The sequence below is a fragment of the Alternaria metachromatica genome, assembly GCF_023757995.1.
Source record: "Alternaria metachromatica strain BMP 0045 chromosome Unknown scaffold_45, whole genome shotgun sequence".
NCBI lineage: Eukaryota > Fungi > Ascomycota > Dothideomycetes > Pleosporales > Pleosporaceae > Alternaria > Alternaria metachromatica.
In genome coordinates, this window is record NW_026055536.1 from 146,725 (window position 1) to 163,243 (window position 16,519).

General features: G+C 54.5%; 7 protein-coding genes across 7 annotated transcripts; 5 read left to right on the forward strand and 2 right to left on the reverse strand.

Annotated features, from left to right (window-relative positions):
- Window positions 1-42: 42 nt before the first annotated feature.
- Window positions 43-1,017, forward strand: J4E83_010459 (uncharacterized protein; the record flags this gene model as incomplete). Its single annotated transcript, XM_049337340.1, has 2 exons — window positions 43-410; window positions 459-1,017. The coding sequence occupies 2 exons, from the start codon at window positions 43-45 to the stop codon at window positions 1,015-1,017; spliced, it is 927 nt and encodes a 308-aa protein (XP_049183567.1).
- Window positions 1,018-1,243: 226 nt separating this feature from the next.
- J4E83_010460 (uncharacterized protein) lies at window positions 1,244-2,016 on the reverse strand (the record flags this gene model as incomplete). Its single annotated transcript, XM_049337341.1, has 2 exons — window positions 1,244-1,774; window positions 1,849-2,016. 2 exons carry the CDS (start codon window positions 2,014-2,016, stop codon window positions 1,244-1,246), a joined length of 699 nt encoding a protein of 232 aa, XP_049183568.1.
- Window positions 2,017-3,186: 1,170 nt separating this feature from the next.
- On the forward strand, window positions 3,187-5,084 carry J4E83_010461 (uncharacterized protein; the record flags this gene model as incomplete). Its single annotated transcript, XM_049337342.1, has 2 exons — window positions 3,187-3,194; window positions 3,437-5,084. 2 exons carry the CDS (start codon window positions 3,187-3,189, stop codon window positions 5,082-5,084), a joined length of 1,656 nt encoding a protein of 551 aa, XP_049183569.1.
- Window positions 5,085-5,693: 609 nt separating this feature from the next.
- On the forward strand, window positions 5,694-7,520 carry J4E83_010462 (uncharacterized protein; the record flags this gene model as incomplete). Its single annotated transcript, XM_049337343.1, has 1 exon — window positions 5,694-7,520. The coding sequence occupies one exon, from the start codon at window positions 5,694-5,696 to the stop codon at window positions 7,518-7,520; it is 1,827 nt and encodes a 608-aa protein (XP_049183570.1).
- A 65-nt stretch (window positions 7,521-7,585) lies between these two features.
- Window positions 7,586-9,411, reverse strand: J4E83_010463 (uncharacterized protein; the record flags this gene model as incomplete). Its single annotated transcript, XM_049337344.1, has 2 exons — window positions 7,586-9,026; window positions 9,404-9,411. The coding sequence occupies 2 exons, from the start codon at window positions 9,409-9,411 to the stop codon at window positions 7,586-7,588; spliced, it is 1,449 nt and encodes a 482-aa protein (XP_049183571.1).
- An 826-nt stretch (window positions 9,412-10,237) lies between these two features.
- On the forward strand, window positions 10,238-11,488 carry J4E83_010464 (uncharacterized protein; the record flags this gene model as incomplete). The annotated part of the gene is made up of 3 exons (XM_049337345.1): window positions 10,238-10,250; window positions 10,466-10,804; window positions 11,082-11,488. 3 exons carry the CDS (start codon window positions 10,238-10,240, stop codon window positions 11,486-11,488), a joined length of 759 nt encoding a protein of 252 aa, XP_049183572.1.
- A 512-nt stretch (window positions 11,489-12,000) lies between these two features.
- On the forward strand, window positions 12,001-14,653 carry J4E83_010465 (uncharacterized protein; the record flags this gene model as incomplete). Its single annotated transcript, XM_049337346.1, has 5 exons — window positions 12,001-12,317; window positions 12,370-12,452; window positions 12,582-13,169; window positions 13,220-13,384; window positions 13,437-14,653. 5 exons carry the CDS (start codon window positions 12,001-12,003, stop codon window positions 14,651-14,653), a joined length of 2,370 nt encoding a protein of 789 aa, XP_049183573.1.
- Between the last annotated feature and the right edge of the window lie 1,866 nt (window positions 14,654-16,519).

Consider the following 16,519-nt stretch of genomic DNA (forward strand, 5'->3'; position numbering starts at 1 on the left):
GTCCCATCCTCGCAGCTCCCTCGCCTCCGCCTCATACCCGCCATGTCGAAATCCGCGCGCGGCGCCGACGCGTCCAAGCCAGATGGCGGTGCGTCTCTCTCCAAAACCCTCTACAACTTGTCTTTACAGCAGTCACACCCCCCACGTTCCTTCGCTGACGATGCATCAGACTCTTGCCCCGTATGCAGGTCGTCGCGCTTCCTCAACTCCAACATGCAGTTCAAGATCAACCCGATATGCTACCACAAAATGTGCGATACCTGCGTGGATCGGCTCTTTGGCAAGGGCAACAGTATATGTCCTGTTGCTGGATGCGCAAAGACGCTGGCTTATCGGAACTTTCGGAGGGCGACGTTTGAGGATCTGAAGGTTGAGCGGGAGGTGGATCTCAGGAAGAAGGTCATGAAGATGTAGGTGCTATTGACGCATAACAACGACGTCTGGCTAACAATCTACAGCATGAACAAAACAGAAGACGACTTCGAGTCCCTCCGCGACTACAACGACTACCTCGAGCAAGTCGAAGAAATCAACTGGAACCTCATCCTCAACATCGACGTAGACGCGACCTGGGCAAAACTAAAGAAATTCGAAGCCCTCCAAAAAGCCGAATTAGAAGCCGCCGCCCGCAACAAGAGCACCGGCATCAAAGACGACGTAGACCCCGGTTTCGCAATCCGCGGACTGAAGAAGCGCGTCGCGCCGCCCGTCGAAGCACCCTTTGACCCGTTCGGCGGCTACACCATCGCGCCGCAATACTACGTCCTGCAGGACAGCTACGAGGTGGACTGGTACGCGCGTATGAAGCGAGATCCGGCGCATCTGGTGGGAGGACACAGCTTGCAAGACTACTGCAGTCGGACACTACGCGAAGCATTCGGTGGCCTGGGTGTCTTTGTCGAAGACGAGATTTCCGCGCGCGAAGCTCCGTCCATGTCCATGGATGCGGATGTTGGTACTGAGCATGCCGCGACGGCAGCCATGAGCAGAGATGTCATCATGGACGACGTTTTCTAGTTTTCTTGCACTGTGATACCCGGCTTCAGGCCAGCATTTGGGCGGCGTTGAGATAGCGTTTGAGTAGATGGGATTATCCTTTATGGCATTGCTACACCTCACACAAGAAAAAAACTGAACAGGTCTGCAGGCTACATTAAGCCAAAAGCTTGCAAAGGCGGTAACCCAGCGCCAATGTAGGCTCCAGGCTGTTCAGGTTTTTCCTAGGTTGGCGTGGCTACGCGGTTTATATCCTGCTTTGCCCGACCTCGCCCGCTGCCCCGTGATATCCAATGTCGTTGTACTCAAACTGCTCCTCTGGCAGCGCGTATCCGTCTCCACCCCTGCCTCGTTGCGCCCGCGCAGCGATGGGATTCGGGTTGATGTCCCTTCCTGTGTCCTCTTCATCTCTCTTCGCTTCCCCTCCATTCAGCACATCCAATTGCTGAAACACGCCCCTCGTCCTCGCGCCCCTCATAACCTTGACATCCAGTGCCAACGCGCACCCGGTTGCCACAAATCCTAGCAGCGCAAAGCTGAACAGCGCCTTGTACATCCTGCACACGCTAACCCCGGTGTCGGACTCCCAGCTGTCGGCGTCGCAAACGTGTGCCAATGTGCCCGAACACCACCACGCGAGCAAAGCGAAGGACACAGTCCAGAGGAGCGTGAGGACGCTGTTGAGAGCGATGTTGAGGGACGCGGATAGGCCGTGGCGGAAGTGTAGGACGATCGTGGTTGTGAGTGCCGCGAGGGTGAGGAGGGATACAGTCATTAGCTGGGTGGGAATTAGTATTGCGCTGGGTACATGTAGCAGGTAAATAGCCAGGATGAAGTGAGGAAGGGACTCACCAAGATAAACGTCCACGGCAACCTATACCCATCATGTGCCAATTCACGTAGAAAGTAGAACATGATGCTCGCTACTACTAAGGACGAAAGTAGTTGTGCGCATCGTATGATGTGGAAGGCTAGGAATGGGTACGCTGTAGGCTTCACCCGCGTCTTGCGCGGTGCCATGGTGAGCGAATATGCAATGTGCTGTTTGGCGCTGTAGGGACGACTGCGGTATGTAGGAGATAATAATAGTAGAGGCGTTAGTGGATGAGCAAAGTTCGCATTTCCGTCATGTCCATGTTGAGACGCGGAGTTTTGACTAAACTAGGGGTCCAGCTGGCTGGTCTGGGCAGCTCAAGTTTCTCGTGTTGCGGCGGTGGGGCCGAGATGGCACCTTTTGGACGAAAGACATGTGGGAGAGTTACAATTCTTTCAGAGAGGCGTAGGAACAGGTTGGAGAGTAGTTGCGGTGTGTAGTGTGAGGATAGCCTTGTTCGCCCCTGCTCATAGGACATCAGGCACCCGACTAGCGTGCCTGCCCACTTGGGCGTTTCAATGTTCTACAGCTTTTGACTATGATTTCATTAACGGCTGATTGCATCTTCACCACGTTCCTGCTACACGTACTTCTACCGCTCGCGCACGTTCGGATTAACGGAAAGTAGCGTTGATGACAGCGTTGGATGTGTCCTGCGTCCTACGCCCAAGGACCATTGCCACCAGTATGGAATACGGCTCGCGCTTCATGCACTGTCATACAAAAAAGTCTCTAGTTCCCGTTCATCAACTCCCGGACCCACATTGCGGCTGAGTAGTCGAAGGATTCTTCACCATGTCCCCGGAGGCCACAACCTGTTGGAACTGTTTCCAACGTAGCTACTACGCCAGCCATTGCGACCGCACCGCCTCGAGCGCATCAGGAGGCATTGACTGATAGCTTCTAAGAGACATCTGGATTATTCATGATCGACTTCCCGGTAGACGGCGTTCGAGTGGCTGCTATGCCCGTCCCCTGTCCCGTCTCGCATCGGATAAAATGGATACACGATATCAGGCCCGCACCTGCATATGGAATCTTGGATCTCGGCCCAAGATCTCGATGTCGCTAGCATGCTTTTCCTAGTTCAGTAGCGCTGACAAGCAATTTATATTCCTCTGGTATGCTCCAGGGCGGTGATTTACCGGTCTCCGAGTCTTGTATCGGCTATTCGTTCTTTTGAGAGAGCGCTGCTTTTCCACGGGACGCGATTATGAAGTTACAGGCATCCACTTTGCTGGCGTTTGCGCTGTTGGAGTATAGTAGTGCCGCAGTTGTCGAGCGGGAGGCAAAGGGAGCGGTTAATGCCAGCTCTTATGACTTTGTACGTTGCCAATCGAAGCCAACAGATCACCTCATACATGAAAAAAACTGAACAGCCTGGAGCCTACGTTATCGTTGGGTCACCTACTTTGCAAGATTTTGGGTCAATGTAGTCTGCAGACCTGTTCAGTCTTTTTCTTATATGAGGTGAGATTCCATCCCGACTCCGAAGATGATCTAACAGACGATATAGATTGTAATTGGAGGTGGAACTGCAGGCCTCGCCGTCGCTTCACGCATCAGTCTTGGACTCCCAGATCTCAACGTCCTTGTCATAGAAGCTGGACCCGATGGCCGCCAGGAACCAGGTATCAGCGTACCAGGAAGAAAGGGATCAACTCTTGGTGGCAAATATGACTGGAACTTCACCACCATTGCGCAACCCGGCGCCAACAACCGCGTCTTTGCGCAGAACCGTGGCAAAGTCCTCGGAGGATCCTCTGCTCTCAATCTCATGACATGGGACAGAACTTCCGAGTACGAACTTGACGCATGGGAGAAGCAGCTCGGCAACAAAGGATGGAACTGGAAGAACTTGTACGCTGCGATGTTGAAGTGCGAGACATTCCTACCGTCGCCGGCATACGGCACCGAGGGAGTCGGCACAACGGGGCCCATCCGCACGCTCATCAACAGGATCTTTCCCCGTCACCAGTCCTCGTGGTATCCTACCATGAACAGCCTCGGCTTGGCGACAAACCGAGAGAGTCTAAACGGTAACCCCATCGGCGTCTCGACCCAACCTAGCAACGTCAGCCCCAACTACACTCGCTCTTACGCCCCAGAATACCTCAAACTCGCCAAGGATAACCTGGTCTTGAAGCTAGACACGCGTGTGGCGAAGATCAACTTCAAAGGAAAGACTGCCGTCGGTGTCACCCTGGAAGACGGTACCACAATCACCGCGCGAAAAGAGGTCATTCTCTCGGCTGGATCGTTCCAAACTCCTGGTCTTCTGGAACACTCCGGTGTCGGCAACTCTACTCTCCTCAAGAAGCTCGGTATTCCCGTCGTTAAGCATCTACCTTCGGTTGGCGAGAACCTCCAAGACCACATTCGCATCCAGATCTCCTACCAGTTGAAGCCCGAATACCCTTCCTTCGACGTCCTCAAGAACGCCACCCGCGCAGCCGCTGAGCTAGCCCTCTACAACGCGGATGAGGTCTCACTTTACGACTACACCGCCAGCGGCTACGCATACTTCCCCTGGGGCACCGTCAGCAACTCCACTGCATCTGCGCTCCGCAACCTCGTTGACAGCGACGCGAGCCTAACTTCCGCAACCGACAAGTTGAAGAAATCATACTTCTCCCCCGCTCTCAGCACAAAGGTACCTCAACTGGAAGTCATCTTCTCAGACGGCTACACCGGTCTGAAAGGCTACCCCGCCGCCAACTCCACCCAATTCGGCATCGGCACATTCGCACTAATCGGCGTGGTTCAACACCCCTTGAGCAAAGGAAACGTCCACATCTCCTCCCTTAACATCAGCGACAAACCGCTCATCAACCCAAACTACCTCTCCCACCCCTACGACCTCGAAGCCGCCACAAACCTCGCTAAATACCTGCGTAAGATCGCTTCCACCGCGCCCATGAGCGAGGTCTGGACAAATGAGTACGAACCGGGCAGTGCTGTGCAGACAGATGCGGATTGGCGCAAATATGCGCTGGCGAATACGTTGAGTATTTATCATCCTATTGGTACTGCTGCGCTGCTGCCGGAGAAGGATGGCGGTGTTGTGGATGCGGAGTTGAAGGTCTATGGTACTAAGGGGTTGAGGGTGGTGGATGCGAGTGTTATTCCTCTTTTGCCGAGTGCGCATTTGCAGACGCTTGTTTATGGGATTGCGGAGAGGGCTGCGGAGATGGTTGTGGGGGAGTATAGTTAGGTGGTAGGTTGTTGGTGAATCCATGCACCACCTCATACAATAGAAAAACTAAACACCCTAGAGCCTACGTTAACCTTAGGCTACCTAATTTATATGTTTTTACCTTAATGTAGGCTTTAGGGTGCTCAGTTTTTCCCTAGGCTAACGTGGCACAATACTTGGATCAGAGAACTGTTGACTGAGCGGCAAGACAGCGGCACCAGATCCCACAGGTGCTCGTGATTGATGCGTTATTCGATGCCGGTCATGCTTCATAAGCGTGGTACGTCCTTCTTCTAAGGCCTCCCCACTAGTTCGGGCTAGCTTCCCTTCCCCCGCATGTAAGGCCGACCTTAACCATTACTATTCAGATGCCGCCGATGGCGACATGCCGCGGCATCACCACCAATGCGCCCTGCGGATGACACCTCAACAAGTCGATGCAAAGCGTTATTAGAATGGATGCCGACGGCATCAACATCAATAGATGAGCCTCTTCGCCAGAGCATGACGCCCAATAATTCTTCCTAGCAGTACAAGCTACATAACCCAGAGCTCGGACAAAAGACATCGATCAACTGACTACACACCACGAAGACCTCCCTCAGGTTCACTCCACAAGCTATCAACATGTCTTTCTCGATAGGCATGCCCTGGAACGAGGGCGAGGAGAAGATGCACCGCCTCCTCCGCATTCCGCCTCAAGACAACCCAACATCAGCCATGCTCACACCACAAGCAGCGTTCATGTTCCAACGCGCTCCTCTGCTCGCATTCGGGACTCTAGATGCACAGGATCGGCCTTGGACGACACTATGGGGTGGCGAACCTGGTTTCTCAGAGCCGCTTGGTGGAGGTTTCATCGGTACGCGCACTCTTGTCGACGGCAGGCATGATCCTGTTGTGCAAGCGCTCATGGGCGAGAATGAGAAAGGCGAGACGACTCAGGCAAAAGACGGTGGGAAGTTAGTAGCAGGCCTAGCAATCGACCTGATGACGAGGAAGAGAGTCAAAACCGCCGGACGTATGGTCGCAGGAACGATCAAAGACGTCGACGTCGAAGTAGAAGGCAAGGAAAACAGGGAACAACCCCAACTCCAACTCGTCACCAAGATCGAACAAAGCCTAGGAAACTGCCCAAAGTACCTCAACCAATACGAGATCCGACCCGCGCTTTTAGACCCAGATCTCGTATCGCAAGGCTCATCGTTATCCGAAGAAGGCAAAACGCTGATATCCAAATCCGACATGTTTTTCCTCTCCACCAGCACAGAAGACGACATGGACGTCAACCACCGGGGCGGCCCACCGGGATTCGTCAGAATCGTCTCCCCGACCGCCCTAGCTTACCCCGAATACTCTGGGAATCGGCTCTACCAATCCCTCGGCAACCTGATGCTAGACCCGAAAATCGGGCTTGTGTTTCCAGACTACGAGACCGGAGATGTTGTGTATATAACAGGCACAACCTCCATCCTAGCCGGCACAGACGCCTCCGCCCTCCTTCCAGGCAGCAACTTAGCCGTTAAGATCACGATTGAGGAATGCCGGTACGTAAAAACCGGTTTACCATTTCGCGGCACGAAGAAGACACCAAGTCCGTACAACCCACTCGTCCGCACACTAGCTACCGAAGGCAATGTCCGCGCCGCCCTATCCAGCACCTCCTCCTCCTCTTCCCGCTCCACGCGCCAAACAGCCCTTCTCACAAAAAAAGAGATCCTCACACCCTCCATCGCGCGCTTCACTTTCTCCGTCAATGGCGGCCTCACATACCGCGCTGGCCAATGGATCGCGCTTGATTTCAGTCAAGAGCTCGATGTGGGATATGAGCATATGCGGGATGAGGATCCGGCGAGTTTGAACGATGATTTCGTTAGGACGTTTACGATTTCTTCGACTCCTACTGCAGGAGACGGGGGGAAAGAGAAGGAGTTTGAGATTACCATCAGAAAGGTCGGGGCTGTGACTAAGTTTCTGTTCCAGCAGAATGAGCGGGCGGGGCTGGAGGTGGGTGTTTTGGGGGTGGGAGGGGAGTTTAAAGTCGTGAGTGCTAGGGCTGGAGAGGCGAGAAACGTGTTTGTGGCTGGGGGTGTGGGTGTTACGCCGCTGTTCGGTCAAATCGGTGGGCTGGATTTACAAAACGGCGGGTTCATGGTGCTGTGGGCGGTGAGGGGGGAGGATGTGGGGTTGGTGCTGGATACATTTAAGCGGTATCCTGGGCTGGGGAAGTGTGCGAAGGTGTTTTTGACTGGCCGGGCTGTAGAGGGTGAGCTTGCTACGATGAGAGATGAGATCAAGGCGCAGGCGGATGTGGTGGAGAGGAGGATGGCGAAAAGCGATGTACAGGATGTGCAGGCTGAGACGTGGTATGTGTGTGCTGGAAAGGGGATGAGAAAGGAAGTGACTGGGTGGCTGGATGGACAGAAAGTGGTGTTTGAAGACTTTGATTATTGAGAGCTGGAGAAGATCATGTATACTTCACCCCAGAACCCCATCCTCCCCCCACTCCACCCCCTCCCCTACACCCTCCGCCTAACCCTCCCCGCAATCCTCTCCCTCGGCCTCATCGTCCCAAAAGCCTTCCTCTTATTCCCCGGATCCAGCCTCCTCGCTGCATCCAAATCACTCACCTCAATCTCAAACACCCCCATCAATACCGCTAGTGTCACAATGCCGATATTGCGTGCAAAATGCCGACCAGGACATTTATGTTCGCCGCCGCCGAAGGAAGTCCAACTACCGCTTAGACCTGCGTCGCTGAACTTTGTGCGGTTGGAGATCTTGTTGGGGGGAGTCGGAGTGGAGGTGGGGGTGGAAGTGGTGGAAGTTGAGGTGGAAGGAGAAGGGGAGGTGTTGACTAGATACCGCTCAGGCCAGAAGGTATCTAGAGGTTTAGCAACAGTATGGGGCCGTATAGAACGCCAGCCCTGGGTGAATTGGCCAGCGAATTTATGACTGATGAAGACTTGGGTTCCTTTGGGTACACTGTATTTCCCATCCAACTTCCACACGTCACTCGTAACCTCTCGAACCGCGAGGTTGGAACTATACATTCGTGTGGTCTCGGCGTGGAGGCTTTGGAATAGCGGGCGAGAGGTGAGTTGCATGAAGTTGTACGCTTTTGTCTCCTCGTTTACATGACTTCTCATTTCAGACAACACACGTTGTTGTAGATCCGGATTCCGCAGCGTTTCGAACAGGTACCAGAATGTTACGGGCACGGTTAGGCTGGTTCCTCCGTAGAGTAAACCGAGAGTTTGAGCGGACCGGCCTTCGATGCCATGACCAGGCAGTTCGCTGTATAGTTTCTCGCGCTCTTGAAGAAGGCCCGAACCCGCGACGGGATCCCACACTGTGTTCACGGCGTTGGCCTGACGCAGAGCCTCGGACTTGATGGTCCATTTGCGGATTGCGGAGAGGAGGCGGTCGCGGGCGGCGTATGCTTTTGGGATGACGAAGCGGGGGAGGCCCATGAAGAATTGATCGGTGGCTTCTATGTGAACCCAGAGGTCTGTTATAATTTCTGGATAGGATTCGATAATCGAACTGCCCAGGAGTGTTTCGGTTATGCCGTACGAAAGGTGGTATTCAAGAAAGGCGTAAAGGTCGGGGATTTCGTGCCAGGTGCCATCAGGGGTCGAGGCCAAGGTTTCGGAGATGGTCCGCTTCATAACGTCGAAGAGGCGTTGGACGAGGAGACCGAGGTTAGAGCCGGTGGTGTGCTGCCGGATGTGTGCGGTCTGGATGTAGTCCGTGTTGCTTTCTGGTGAGTTGTAGTAGTCGATGGCGGCTTTGGGACTGCTCATTAGTGCGCCCATGATCTTGTCGTGGATGAAGGGGTTGGGGTCTAGTTCGGCGGAGTTGTTGAGCGCGCCTTTGATGTGCTCGGGGTCGAGGATGAAGAGTAGTCTCTCGCCTGCGCCGTCGAGGAAGAAGGGTGAGCCGTCCCCGTATTCATTCCTGTCAACACGTCAGTTCTGCTACGATGTGGCAGTTCAGCACAGTTGTCCTTGGGTACTTGCATGCATTTGGCCAGGAAGCCATGGGAATCATAGGCCATTGACAAAGCATGTCGGAGTCCTGGAATCCAGTACGGCAGTGTTGGTGGTAAGACATTGTGCCCTTTGCCGTACTTGATAGATCTGAAGGCGTGCGACGACCATATCCTCGTGCAAACACATATCACAGCGATGGCCACGACGCACTGTACGATGAGGCTGCTCTCCAATACTGCAAACGCCGGCCCCAATTGATCGTCCACACGTGTCGCGTTGCTGAAATCCATATCGTTGCAAAGAGAGCCTTGGACACCTTTTCGATGATACCCCGCGGCTTACAATGACATTGTCATCTTAATGCAAGGAGAGTCCAAAGATAGCAAGGCGACATTTCTGCCAAGTTTGGAGTACGCATCCTTTGACATTTCCATAGCCTCCGCAACGGATAGACACCTAAAGGAAAAGGGCCTTTTCTGTTTATCATCATCAGCATGAGCCAAACATTAGGCCCTTTGCCCTGTGCTTGGTGACGTTATCCATGTGTATCCTCGGTGCTGCAAAACCTAGGCCGATGCCGTAGCAAGAGCCCAGAAAGACTACATGTTGACATGTATGCAATGCGCGAAGCATGCAAACTCCAGAACGATATTGTGTGTGGTGTTGTGCAGCTCACGTGTTACGATAAACCACAAAATCTCCGATCGTCGTCGATGCAGGGCGAGTCAGCGCTAACCCGAAGCGGCGTCTAATCTCTGTGGTATCGGCGACGTCGTTGGCAGCCTTGGGAACGGTAGGCGCGATGATTCAACTGGAGGATGTCCTGCATGGCTGTAGTGTACTCGAGCGACAGGTGAAACACCAACGGCGGCTGATTGCGTGCAGGTAGTGCATGAAGGCGCTATTTTTGGTGGCATGGTGTGCATCTGGCGTGCATAGTGCGGAGGTGGAGACATTGGCTAGCGTGTCAGGGTCCCGGCTAGAACAACAGAGCTTCGTCAACTCGACAACCTCCGCGCGCCTCGCTGTCATCATCACGCTCCTTCGCGACCTAGACATCCTTCGCCGTTAGCTACTCATCCATTGCATTTCTTTTCCCTGTTCTTTTTGCGCACGCTTGTGCTGTCCTTCAACCCTCAATAGCTTATCTAGCAGCCAGCTAGGACCGTCGTCAGCATGCCGGGAGTTCGTAAGTGCGATCCTCACCCATTTTCACTCTTCAAATCGAGTCCATCTCCGGATCCGATGCGCTTGCATCGTTGCAAACTTTGTAGCGGTTAGCTACTCTGATGTCTGCTTGTATCCGCGCAAACTCCTACCCACCACAAGCCATGACCCTCCACGTTAGCCCGCGTGATCACGAGCACATCCACAGAATCGCTATCTGACACATCCCTCCAACAGCACTCGACGCCATGGACCAGATGAAGAAGGCCTTCAAGGGTCTCTTCAGGGGCAAGAAGTCCAAGAAGGAAGAGCCAAAGCCCACGGCCACGGGTGAAGCCGCTGCTGCTACGCCTGCGCAGACCAAGCCCACCGAGACTACGCCAGCTGCCCCAGCTCCTGCGACTGCGCCCGAGCCCGCAAAGACCGAGACGACACCCGCGGCTACCAGCGCCGAGCCAGCTGCGCCAGTGCCAGCGCCTGCTGAGCCCGCTGCAGCTCCAGCTTCAGATCCAGCTCAGAGCGAGGTGAAGAAGGATGAAGCTGCGGCCCTGACTGAGGTCAAGAAGGCCACGTCCAGTAGGTTTACATCTCGTTCACACTCCAGTCCACTACCGTACCGCGGGAACGAAGCCTGCGATGGCTCTAGGCGGCGACAGAAGGTCGACCTAGACAACCAGTGGAAGGGCCCCATCTAGGTGTGGGACTCCTGCACCAGATGGATGGCTATGTGTTAGCATCAGCGCACTTCCCCCAGCACGTTACGACTTACGCCAGATACGACATTTGTTTTCAGTAGTATTTCTTATATCTCTTTCATCGCTCAAGACACCCAGACTAACGCATCATCTTCCAGCCCCCGAACCCGTTGGTGCCGTCGCGCCCGCTCCCCCAACTGCTGCCGAATCTCAGCCCGCTGCCACCGAGGCCCCTAAGGACACTGAGGCCAAGGTCACCGATACACCTGCACCTGCGGCCCCCGTGGAAATGCCCGCAGTGCCTAACAGCCAGCCCGCAGCTGGCATGAGCGCTACAAGCGGTCCTATGTTCGACGAGCCCAACTTTGGCGAGGACAAGGCTGCTGCGCCCGCTGCACCAGCTGCGGCACCAGCTCCCGTTGCGCAAGCTGAGGAGCCCGTCGCCCCTGCACCAACCCCTGCAGTTGCGGATTCTACTCCCGCTGCTCCTGCGCCTGCGCCTGTCGCTGAGCCTACCGCTACCACTGCTGTCCCAGCCGCCGCTGAGGAGAAGGCGGAGAAATAGGGAGCTTCCTTCTCGGCTTAAGAGAAGCCACTGGGCATCACGGAACAGTTGAGGAGACGCCGCATCAGAAATGGGTCAGAAAACTACCAAAAAAAATCTTTTGAATACAGCGGGCGAAGGGCGAGTGTCGGGCCAGGGTTTTCAGCATTGTCTCTTTCCACTAATACTATACCCCACTGCTGTATCTTTCGACAGGTGTGTCGAGCTGTTGGCGAGCTTGAACTTGAATCGAACAATTTCCATGATGATTGCAGCTCCTCTTGTCTAGTGAAAAGTAAACGAATCATCGTCATTGTATTGCCCAAAGCTCCCAACTAGCGCGGGGCAAATAGCAGCCGCGCTACACGTCAAGGCAAGCCCCACCACCGACGTCAACCAAGGGACGCGATAATTCACACTAGAAAGCTACTCTCTCCCGAACGATTTCTACACGCCTGCGAAACAGCTCATCCACGACGCGCGACCGATAAGCCCTACATTCCACGCTCTACCAACACAGCAATATCGCAGCGATGCCCCCCAAAAGCGGCTTCTCGCGCACGCGCAACGTCGACTACGATGACGACGACATCTACGACGACGATGACGATTACTACGAGGAAGAAGAAGCCGGAGCTGGTGGAGCCGGCGCAGGAGATGGCATGACAGAAGACGATAAAGAGCAGATGCGTGCAGGTACCATAAGAGTACGCGAGGCGCTGGGGGATAAGAGCGACTTTACGAGCGACGAGCAGATACAAGAGGCGCTTTGGCATTACTACTATGATGTTGGGAAGAGTGTTAGTTATTTGAAGAATAGGCTTGGGGTGGGGGAAGTGAAGACGGAGGTGTTAGTAATCTCTCGAAGAATTGGATGTGAGACGGATGCTGACTTGGTGCAGGCCCAAGCAGGAAAAGGCAAAGACAGTATCGAGGTTCGATCAAGCTGCTAGTGTGGCGGATCAGAACGCGCCGGCAACTGCAGGTAAGCACGCTCACTACACTCCAATCTTCACCTGCACTCCACTCTAGCTATGTAGACGCGTCTGCTGCCTCGCTGTCATCCTCCACCGCTGCCCCAATCTCGATGCGATGCCTACCAACGCTGTCACAGACTTCTTCTGGGATGTGCCCTGGGGCAACGTGCCACCCGAACGACTAGGCGTCATCACCGTCGATCCTCCACTCTACAAAGGCGGCTTGCTGGGAGGCTCCTCGAAGCTGGCTGCTCTTGCGGCGAAGCGGAGAAAGGAACGAGAAGACGCGGAAGCTGCTGCCTCGAAAGCCAACAACGATGCGGATTCGGCCATCGCTATGCTTGACAAGCTTTCGGTGAAGAACCAGGAGGGGGGCAATCCTTCTCTCGGCGGCGGTCCTGGCCCAGCTCGGCCTTCTCGATACCCTATCCGCAGACGGTCGCCATCGCCAGCACCAGAAGGCCCGAAAGAACCCGAGATAGAAGAGCCTCAAGCACCCCAGCCTGCCGTAATCGTCGAATCGCCAGCTCAACGCGCCACCGCCTCCATGTTCGCTTCCACCCTTTGCGGTTCTGACGAGTCATCGAAACACACCCAAGCACCGCTACAAGAGGTTCCACTACCTTTTGCTGCGTACAAATCGTATGATGGCACTGGTGCTTTTGCTGGGCCGAGTCCGGATGACATTGTGCGGGCAGCACAGGCAAAGGGCGCAGGTGGCGGACGTCACTAGATTTTGATACAATTTGTTTTTGAACATCTCTAAATCATACAGGAACAACACCAAAGAAGAAGAAAAGGCAAACGAACGGCGACCTGACCGAATCGATCGAGAAGCTAACCGTGGCCGACGAACCGAGAGTGAAGAGCAAGAACTTGAACGTCGTGGATGAGTTTGAGAAGAGCGCCTCGAAGCGGTTGGCGAACTTTGTAGTGCTAGGTGAGTAAACATCCATCGTCGATGCTATGAAATCTTATGTTAACTTCCCCAGGTCACGTCGATCACGGCAAGAGTACGCTCATGGGGCGGTTGCTCTACGACCTCAAAGTTATCGACCAGCGATCAATAGACAAGTTGCGGAAAGAAGCAGAAACCATCGGCAAATCTTCGTTCGCGCTTGCTTGGGTCATGGACGAAACCAGCGAAGAGCGGAGTCGTGGTGTCACCGTTGACATTGCTACAAACTACTTCGAGACCGACAAGACCAAATTCACCATTCTGGACGCGCCCGGACACAAGGATTTCATCCCCAACATGATATCAGGTGCATCACAAGCCGACTTCCCAGTTCTGGTCATCGACGCAAGTACGAACAGCTTCGAGTCTGGTCTTAAGGGGCAGACCAAAGAACACATCTTGATCGCGCGCAGCATGGGCATGCAACATATCATCGTGGCCGTAAACAAGATGGACACTGTCGGATGGTCGAAATCGCGCTTTGACGACATTTCGAAACGCATGACTGCCTTCCTCACCGAAGCCAGCTTCCTCGAAAAGCGGATAACCTTCATCCCGCTTGCAGGCCTGACGGGAGAGAACGTCGTCAAGAAGATCGAGAACTCCGCCGCCCACTGGTATACCGGCGAAACCCTGCTAGAAGCTCTGGAACGCATCGACCTCCCATCCCGAAACTTCACGAAGCCCCTCCGCCTCTCCGTCGCCGATGTCTTCCGCGGCGACATCCGCTCCCCACTCAGCATATCAGGCCGCATCGACGCCGGCACCCTGCAAGTAGGCGACGTCATCCTCGCCCTCCCCGCCAACGAGACCGCAACCATCAAGTCGATCGAAGTACAAGATGCCCCCGTAGACTGGGCCGTATGCGGTCAAATCCCCACCCTCCACCTCACAGACATCGACCCCGTCCACCTCCGCCAAGGCGACATCGTCTGCGCACGCAGCGACCCCGTCAAACTCGTCAAAGCATTCACATCCAAGCTCCTCGCTTTCGAGCACGTGCTACCCATGCCTGTGGAGGTGTTCCGGAGTACCCTGAACTCGCCTGCGGGGATTAGGACGCTGAGTGCTAAGCTGAATAAGTTCACGGGTGAGGTTGTGAAGAAGAAGCCTAGGATTGTTAAGCCGGGTGAGGTGGCGAGGGTGGTGGTGCAGTTGGAGAGGGAGTTGCCGGTGGAGGAGGGGATGAGGGTCGTGCTTAGGGAGAGGGGGAGGACGGTGGGGGCGGGGTTGATGGAGAATGTTGCGTAGATGTGGGCGTGAGTGTTGGGGAGCAGTCGGGATTGGAGGGCATCCGCCATCCTACGAAGACCATGTTGTAATCGTACAGAACAAAAATTCGATCACCAAAAAGCCCAGTGGATGTCTTCCCCATCGGTGAGACATCTTCAACAACTTTTCATAACAACTCTTCCCCATCACGACAACTGCATCGATGATCGCCTACTCGAGGCTGGAGAGGCATCACGTACCTTGCACCAGATGTCGCTTCCAGTTTGAGCAGCTTCTCGGGGTGAGCGAGGCTGCTCGCTGCCACATTGATCGCTCGCACCTGCCTCTTGTCCAGTTACTAACCCAACACGGCCAATGGTCTGCCTCAACGCTTTGCAATCGTCCGATACTACGTCAACGCATGGTCATAGCGGTCGTAGCGCTAAGACCTGTCCAGGTGGCTGTCTCCGTCTGCAGGCTGGTTCTGGTTCTGCTCCTCACTTCCTCCACCACACTTTTCACATTCACCACCTGTTTCACATCTTTCACATTCACCACCTTGACCTGTTTCAAATCCACTCACATTCACCAAATCCTTCACAACCTCACAGCCACACAATGGCGACTAAGAAGAAGACGAAGGGCAAGGCCAACAAGCGTGTCAAAGTCACGCACACTCCAGTCTCGGTTGCTGGCGAGTCCTCACGAGCCTATGATCAGGATTAAGAGCGCACCGAGCCGCATTCACCTTCGATGGACTCTTTTTGTTGTGGCCTTATGACGCAGCGCCGCTCGCGCTGTTCTTCAAGTTCTTCTACTGCGACTCTTGACCACGACACCACCCCACAACCCGTATCGTGAGCACATACCCACAACCAAGTTCGATAACCGCTGACATCTCCCAGACATTGTACCCGGGGAAAGAGGAATCGAGCCGTCATCCCAGACTCTGATGATGAGCTGGCCACTGAAGACGAGACCGAGCACGGAAGCCCCGTTCCATCGCAGACTCATACTGACTCGGGTTTGAACGACGTGCGAGGATGGATCGCGTATTATATTTTACAATACTACGTCGCAACCTCGCTAAACACAAAGCTGATCCATAACGCAATCACCCAGTGAATGGCTTTCCCATCGATGAGACAACTTCTCTCTCCATCTAGCACATAACCGCATCTTCAACCCAGTACTACTTCCTTCCCGCCGTTGATTCACTACACACATTCCTCATTCACAGTGGCGCAGGTATATACATTCACACAACACATTGATCTAGCACTCTGCCGTATGTTCTTCGACACCACATGCCGACCCAGCATATCGTTCATCAACACCATGGTCTCACCCGCACTGTCTCGTCACGACTGGCAATGGCTTCGGATGTATAAAAACGTTCCCAGTATAGCTCCCAGTTGAAGGCATCACATCAACGCACACACGCACTTGCACACTTTGAAGACCGAGACAGTCTTCATCCACCTATTCCAACAAACACACCAACCAAACACCGATCTCAGTAACCTAATATGCCCTTCGGATCCTTCTTCGGCGGCGACAACCCTTTTAGCTCCGGCCGTTCTTCACGCCGCGACGCGTACGAGTCTTCTAGCCGTGATCCCTACGGCTATGGCGCATCCAGATCTAGTAGAATGACTGAGCCCTTCTCCCAGCCTTATGGATACTACACTAGCCAACCCCGTCGTGAGACAACGGGTAGCTCTAGATTCGGCCGCGCTGCATCCCAGCGCGATCCATACGATAGTCGGTACCAGTACCGCGATTTAAGCCCTATGCGCGCTTCCGAGCGTCCCCGCGCGTACACTAACAAGCACTCATACGATGACCACCGCTCTGTCAGCCCTCTAGGTTCATCTCGTTTCGAGCAACCGTCTGCTACTCGCC